The sequence below is a fragment of the Bemisia tabaci genome, chromosome 7, assembly GCF_918797505.1.
Source record: "Bemisia tabaci chromosome 7, PGI_BMITA_v3".
In the NCBI taxonomy this organism is placed as follows: Eukaryota; Metazoa; Arthropoda; class Insecta; order Hemiptera; family Aleyrodidae; genus Bemisia; species Bemisia tabaci.
In genome coordinates, this window is record NC_092799.1 from 22,371,432 (window position 1) to 22,379,711 (window position 8,280).

The following is an 8,280-nucleotide window of genomic DNA, read 5'->3' on the forward strand; positions in this document are numbered from 1 at the left end:
ACGCAGTGTTGTTGGCGCTATGCGTTTCACGCTGACCGCAATGACAGATCTGTGTTTGATGCAATGCGTGAAGTATTTTTGCAGTCTTGTAGGTGCTAATATGTGTTACATGCCAATCGCCGCGCCGAGGGCTTCTCCTTTTCATCTCAAGTCCTCGTCTTCATTTCTCTTTAAGTCGCGCTGTTCCAGGCCAAATTGCGTATTTGGTTTCTCTCTAAACTCGACTAATTAAAGGTGCTTCCTCTTGTATCACTGAAAGACGACAAAATTAGAAATTACTATACTCTCAGGAAATGAGAGATTTTGTCGTCTTCTCTTGTTTGTAATATTTTTTCTAAATTCAATTATTTTAATACCTACATTTAAAAAAATTGCAAAATTTGCCGCCCCCTATAGATTTGCCGCCATGGGCCGTGGCCCATGTGGCCACCCGCTTAATCCGGCCCTGACCTCACATATGCAAGAGCCTCATCTTTCATGTGCAACAGACCCACTTTTCTCAGATCCAAATGATGTATGGAAAAAATGTTCACACCACAAACTGGGAGGTGGTATCTCTGAGATATTTTCCGTAGTCTGAGGGCTGATTATTGAAATTGATAGCCAAAGCGATCGACAAAGAGTACGTAAGGAGTATGGAGCGATCCTATTGGTTGAAACGGGAAGGTTCTTATAGACTACGGGAGAAAAATTATGGAATAACCAATGAGGGTCTCTCGTGGGTTGCCGTTCGTCAGTTTATTACTCTCCTTTGTCCATTGCAATTACCCGCTTCCACCGCAATACCGCCGTGCTAAGGAAGAACGCCGAATGAGCTTTCGGACGTTGCCAAATTTCCTCCCAGAAAAAATTATCTTTGAATAAAGTTAAGAATATTCTTCCTTGAAGTTTTCAGAAATTTTCAGATCAAATTGCGAACAAAATTCCATGAAAAATCGGCAGAAAAATATTCACAATTTTTCCGAACACTTGTGTTTTTTCAAAAGAAATTTGGCAACATCTGAAAGCTCATACGGCGTTCTTCCTTAGCTCGGCAGAATAGGATTCAAAATGTTACGAAACCTTTTTCTTACCGATTTTTCCAAATTTTGATGCTTTTACTTTTCCACTAAGGCCGTTTCGAGCAACCGATCATCGTCAGGTGTTTTCAACATCCGACGATTTGACCTGTGTTGAAATTTTTAACACCTGACGATGAGCGGTTTCTTGAAACGGCCGTAGTAGAAAAGCAAAAGCATCAACTTTTGGAAAAATCGGCAAGAAAAAGGTTTCATAACATCTAGATAAATATATGACCGATAAAGTTAATAAAAAAAGTGAGAATACACTGGGATAAAAAACACATTGGATCTAGAGTCCAGACTCTTGAAAACATTAACAAGAAAAAATACTCTTGATTCAATCAGATTTAAGCTTAAATCAAAAGGAAATCCGCTCAAATTAAGAGGCTTGGTTCTTGATTTAAGCAAAGATCCGATTGAATCAAGAGTATTTTTTCTTGTCGAGGTTTTTAAGGGTCTGGACTCTAGATCCAATGTGTTTTTTTTTTCCAGTGTAGGTTCCTCCATATCCTTTTTGTATTCTTTGTCTATGGCTTCGTCTACCGATTTCAGCAATCATCCGCAGTTCGTGTTGAGAGAAAGTTCCGGATAGTGAAAGCTCCTCACCTGTATCCAAGCAAATTCCCATAGTCCGGGAAGAAGAGATTAGGGCAGAGGCGGCACTCGGTTCAGGCCCTTCTGTCGACGACGCCAGTTTATCCTGTCAGCCTGGATCATCTTGCCACATCCTACCACTTCCACCCTTGCCCGACTCTCAGTAAAAGCGTCCCGCGGAATCTCAGCTCCGGAGTTAAACCAACCCTATCGCGAGAACCCGAAGAGTCATGAGAGCCCCCGAATCACCAAACAATCCGCACTGACGAGATCAAACCGAAAAACGTCTCGCGCGTTCTCTTCAGACACTGCCCGAGCAATTTGACTGTCTTCGATGCCAGAGAGTTCCGGATCACTAGTTTTAAATCCAGTTTTGGATTTTTCCGCAATTTCCTAGTTTCGTTTCACAGTTTTGCCGGATGCAAGACCGAACCGCGTCGGTTCATGCAGGAAGTGGGGGTGTTCTTAGAATTCTGATGCATAACTTGGACTCCTCGCAGATAAAAAGAATTTTCAGGTACAGTAACAAGATATGCAGTCTTTGTTTCTTTATCATCGTGGTTGGCACCTTCTCCTAAGAATAATTATATTCCAATATCGTTCGTAGCTCAAATGCGGTGGTTGAGCGGTCGACTTCAACATCGTTTGTTCTGCCTCGTCCATTGGCACGAGCAGCTTTTTACCAACTATATGCTGTAAAACTGTCAATTTTAGGTTTTAAAAATTTTCTACTATAAGGTCAAGCATTGCATACCTCTTGCGCAGCTTAGATTGGTATCACATCTCATCAAACCTCTAAAAAATTGTGATTAAAGCTATATCATTCTTTTCGGGGAACTCATCGTAGCGCATGAATATGCTTGGGTATTGAGTACCTACACCGCTCCTTCGTTATTTTCAGCAGAATATTGTGCTAATTGATACGAAATATACTTTACCGAGCCACATTAGATACGGAAGAGGAATCGGAAAAAGGACTTTGCGATAATACACACTCGATTCTTACTTTACACACTTGGTCGCTGCGTTTGATGAAAGATTGCCGAAAAAATCATTTGAATGTGGTTCGCTCATTTGCACTCTTAAGGACTGAGAATATTTCACGGGTAAGTAAGAATTGAGATTCACCCGACCAATTTTTCAAAATGACCTGATTTATGTTCACCGTAAACGAATACAACGAATCATATTATAGCTGACACTCACTGTATTTGAATTCGAGTAATTTATGCCCGACGCGTTACCAGAAATATCAAGTGCCCGAATTCTGAAATCGAGGAAAAGTTTCAGGAGGCATCTGTAGAAATGACGAACACATCGAGGACCGAAGTCAACGCTTTCGAATGAGATGGAAACGAAGAACGTGCGACTGCGAAAAGGCGAAAGGCGATTCACAAGAGCGGAATCAGCACGAACAAGGGTTGTTCACGTCTTTCTAAACATTGTTCGTAGGGGTTGAAAATTACAGGATCGCGCGGTGATATTTTAACGAGCGTGTTTTGAGGTGCGTTTCCCGCGAAGTGCGATGTGCCCGCCGGTCGGCCGTGGAAGGGTGCGATCTAGGACTAGCAGTGACCACCGTCCGCGGCTCCAAGTCCGGCCCCAACCAAGTCCTTGAAGCGGCGACCCCGCGGTCTCCCCTGACAACAACTCAGCCGCGCAGTCGCCATCCGTGAAGCACAGTTGGCGGAAATCCTGTCTTCTCTGGCCATCACGGAGAAGAACCCTTCGTGCGTGAGACCCAAAATCCAGGCCGTATGCTGCCAGTAAAGGCTGCCGTGCTAAGGAAAAACGCCGTATGATCCTTCAGGCGTTGCCAAATTTCCTTCGAAAAATCACTGACACTGGAAACAAACACATTGGATCTAGAGTCCAGACTCTTGGAAACATTGACAAGAATGAGGACTCCTGATTCAATCAGATTTAAGCTTAAATCAAAGGGGAATCCGCTCAAATTAAGAGGCTTGGTTCTTGATTTAAGATTAAATCTGATTGGATCAAGAGTATTTTTTCTTGTCGATGTTTTTAAGAGTCTGGACTCTAGATCCAATGTGTTTTTTTTTTTTTCCAGTGAATTTTTAAGAGAATTTGTGAATATTTTTCTTCCGATTTCTCAGGTAATTTTGCTTGCAATTTGATCTAAAAGTCTGAAAATTTCAAGGAAATATATCGACAATTTTCCTTGAAAATAAACATTTTATTGGTGAAAATTTGGCAAATCTCGAATGTTCATACGGCGTTCTTCCTCAGCACGGCAGTATGGATCTCTGAAGTTTCCGGATCGCGCATCCGCAAACTTCAGAGATCCATACTGACGTGCCAAGGAAAAACGCCGTATGAGCGTTGAAATGTTGCCAAATTTTCCCAGTCAAGAAAATTATTCCGCAAAAAAGTTATGCATATTTTTAGTAACATATCCAGATATTTTATATACGATTGCGAATAAAATATCCTGAACAATTCGAATAAAAATATTCATAAATTTTCCTAGGAATTCGCATTTTATCTGAGGAAACTTTACAACGCCTAAAGGTTCATACGGGGTTCTTCCTTGGCGCGGCAGCGAAAATTGATTTGTTGACGATCTGATATCAGTTACAGCTTACAAGCAACTTTTAGCAAAGTGATGAGCAAAAACACTGGTTCTTATTCTACAAACCTGACAATAAATAAGGAAAATTTGTTCGAAAAAGTCTCACAAAAATCCAAGTAGTTTGAAACTAAACAAGCTGCTGTTTCCAACACTACTGTGTTGGAGAGCTCGCCTTTGGGAAACTATTAACAACTATTAATGCTTTTTTCTAAAATTGTATACGTATTAAATGAATCTTTACCCAATTATCAGAGGTTACATGCCGATGCAAAATGTTATGACGTAATTTCATAAGTCAAATTTTTCACATTTCAATAAATAAAGAGAAATAAAGAGAGAGAAATGGAATTATCTTTTATGAATGTGATTTTGCGGCAAATGTTGCAATGGCTATTTTTGCCATCGCATTTTTAGTCGTCTTTTTTTATGTCGTCGGTCGCTTACCGATGGCATCGCTGTGATTGCGACTGATGGTTACGCCCATTTTTCTCTATCCAATCACACGGGATTACGCTACTAAAAAATTGTTAGAGGTTAGGTCTCACTGATGGTGCTCCATGGAGACACTCCGGACTCGGGTGACGAGTGATTGCGGCTGATGGCGTCAAAGCGTCACGTGACTGATGGTCTAGCTCAGTTTGACAAACTAAGCTCCGCCCATTTCTGATGGCATCAACGAAACAAAACACGAATGATTGCGCAGTGACGGCGACTGATGGCGACCGATGGCATAAAAAAAGACGACTTTTGTTTCTGGCTTTCATCGTTGATAAGCTTTTTCTTAACTTGTCAACAATGTAATGAAACCATATGATTTAATTTTAATTTTTTTTTTTTTTTAAATCAAGTCGCCAACTTGAATTAAGGTTATACTTTGTTAAGCTGGCAGTCTGAAATTCTGAATTTTTATCGGCACAGAGTTCAAAGAAACTATAATTGAGCACGGTTCGGAGGAACGTTTCTGCCATAATTCTTACACAATACTTATGGTATACACTAAGAGCGGAAAAGGAACTCACTTGAATTTTAGCGTGGAGCTCGAAAGACCACTTCAAGTCTTTGTATGCGAGTGGCTCAATGGAGCACATCACGCCTTTGTATGTATGCGGTGGCTCAATGGAGCACCTCGCGCACTATAAATAGCACGGAGCTCGAAAGAGCACTTCATGCATCTGTATTTTAAGGTTAAAACGAACTCTAAAGAAACTCAATGCGAGGCTCAAACGAACTCTCAAGCATTCTTAATGCGAGGCCAAGCATTCTTAATGCGAGGGGCTCAAACGAATCCTAAAGCATTCTTAATATGAGGTTTAAACAAACTCTGAAAGGATCCCAATGCGAGTCTCAACCGAGCTCTCAAGCATGCAATTATTTTGAGGTTAATTAACCTTCTATGGTACCAATAACGGCAATCTTAAGGATTATCCATTAATTATGCGCAAATCTCAATCTTAGTCTTAGTAACTTAAAATTAATTGAACAAATTATTAAATCACGTCGAGGTCACCATGTTTTTTATTTTAAGAAATAATAACAATTGCAAGTACAACTGCACACAAAAACTGCATTGAAAAGATAAGAGGATGATAACATACAATTAGGTAATTTGCTATAAAACCATAGCAACATGCTATGATATACTCGGCCACTGGAAAGTGCTGCTCTCTAGTGTAGCAAACGAGGAACAATTAATCCTCAGTTGAATGAGGGAACGGAAATGTTCGACGGAGGAAAACTGTAACCCGCGAAAATTCAACTTTTAGACCTTGAAATCAATGGGATTTTGGCCGTTCCTCCGACGGCAACGAGAACCATCCATTTGTCGCCACGGACACTACCAATGCTAAAAGAAATCGATCGCAAAGAGCTCTCCCGAGTGGGCGAGCTCAAAAACAATAGGTATATCTCGATCGGAAGGTTGAACGATTCCGAGGGCGGCGAGATAGCCATTTAGGCCACCACAGTATTCTTGGATTTTCGATTTTTGAAAATTTGACTGAGCCCTGACTCTGAATTCGACTCAGGCGTTGATAAATGTGCCCTGCAAGTTCCGTAAAAACCGATGGAACAGGAGCCAAGATAGCATTTTAGGCCTTATCCACCATCTTGGATTTTCAAATTTTAGAAATTTCAGTCGAAATTCAAGTTCCCCGTCAAAAAATGCGACATGGTGTACCGACTTTCACCAAAATCGATTGAAAAGAAGCCGCATATCGTACGATCAAAAGTACTCCACACGGTGATAAACGAAACCAGTCAATTTACATGTGGCAGTGCGCCTTCAATTTCGTCTGATACTGTGCAATACTTCCGAGTTGGAATAGTTGCTCAAAGCGCCTTGTATTATCATTTCGACTCGTTGGCAGAAGATCACGGTAACCGCTTACAACACAGCGCGAGGACAGTTGCACATTTTCTCATCACCAATGGGAGGTAAGAAACATTCACACCTCAATTTGCGACGTTGCAAGTTTCCCACCGTTTATTTTACGTGCATAAACTATTGTAGGTCAGCCGTACTTTTTTCGACATAAGATAAATACATTATTTTAAAGTTCAATTCAAAACAATTTATACATCAGCTTTCGTTTGGAAGGAAAAATAAGTTCACTGGGCATTTGTTAAAAGCATATATCTAAATTAAAAAAAAAAAAAAAAAAAAAAAAAAAAAAAACTAATCGTTCGTACGTTGTTACTGTAATGAGCAATAAACAGGATTTTGTTTTGGCAGAATATAGATCAAATATAATATAACTTCATTAATAATCAAAAATTACGGAAAGACCTCAATCGAATGTTCAAAAAAATGAGGTTGGATTAAATCAACGATCATGACCCATGTAGGTATGACATTTTGACATTACATGACATTTCCAATGCAATATTCACTTTCTCAGGGAAAGAATAGGAGGCACGGGCCGTTGGGTCACCCGCCCTATGACCTCTCAAGTTTCTGTTTAAAATAATTGAGATTTTTCTTTCTCTTTTCTCTCTCTCTTTTTTCCTCTTTAATAATAATGAACTTATTCAAGAATGAGATAATGGCGATCATTATCCGGGAGCTAGGCTATCCTGTACTTTACTGGAAACCAACACTTATCATCGGAACGTAATTGTAGGTTTTGGTTACCTACGAATCCTTAACCATAGCGTTTCTAAAACTATGTCCCGCCTATGAGGCTATTGAAATATTCATACGATTTGTGAACTGTGTTTAGACAGTCTCGTGAAATCTCGGATACCCATTTCGTGTTAAGTTTCTAGGTCATTCAAATAGCAAAACTTCTCAACTTTTTAAATTGTAGGCACAGGACAAGTCCGGAACAAATTTATCGTCCGCTCTTACCAATCGAGGATAGGCTGGCAATACTTCGACTTTGTTAGCGATCGTCACTATAGAACCTTTTTATGCATTAAAGCAACGCAATAGTCTAAACCAAGGGCGAATGTAATGGTTTTTATTTTCAGAATAATGGGGTAAACTCCAAAGTAAGAATATCATACATTGGTAGTCATCGAGATCTGGTAGATGTACATTACGGAGAAAAAAACCTCGGTTACACGAACCACATATTTGAGTAGGCGCTTTTCAGAATAGAGTCGTCAAACTTTAATTGGACTGCATTTTGCAATTAGGAACTATAAAGTCCGGCCCGGTTTAAAAACAACGTATGTGCCATTAGTTTTCCCATGCACACAAGTGTTTTTTCAGATGAGGCAGACTTTATAGTTCCAAATTGCAAAATGCAGTCCAATTGAGCGACACGACTCGCTTCAGTTGAGCATTTTGTTTTGGAGTTCAACGAACCAAACATCCAGTTCACCAAAATGAAATACTTCGTTCGATCTAGAACATATTCTTTGTTTGCCACAGTTGTCGGTTTGGTAGACTGAAACCTCGGTTCGTGGAATTGAAGTTCAGCTCCATCAACTGAAGCGGTCGGTCCGCTCAACTGAAGGCTTCAAGCCGAAAACTAAACCGAACGTCCTCTGAACCGAGAACTTCCACAAAACTATTTGGTTTGAATCGCC

At 40.3% G+C, this 8,280-nt stretch overlaps 1 protein-coding gene across 1 annotated transcript in view; it reads right to left on the reverse strand.

The window, feature by feature from the left end:
- The window catches only part of LOC109029557 (adenylate kinase isoenzyme 5), a 57,849-nt gene extending 53,996 nt beyond the window's left edge, over positions 1-3,853 (reverse strand). The window contains exon 1 of the mRNA XM_019040055.2: positions 1,668-3,853. Within this exon, the coding sequence (XP_018895600.2) occupies positions 1,668-1,689 (22 nt within the window). The 5' untranslated portion in view covers positions 1,690-3,853. The remainder of the gene's footprint in view (positions 1-1,667) is intronic.
- Between the last annotated feature and the right edge of the window lie 4,427 nt (positions 3,854-8,280).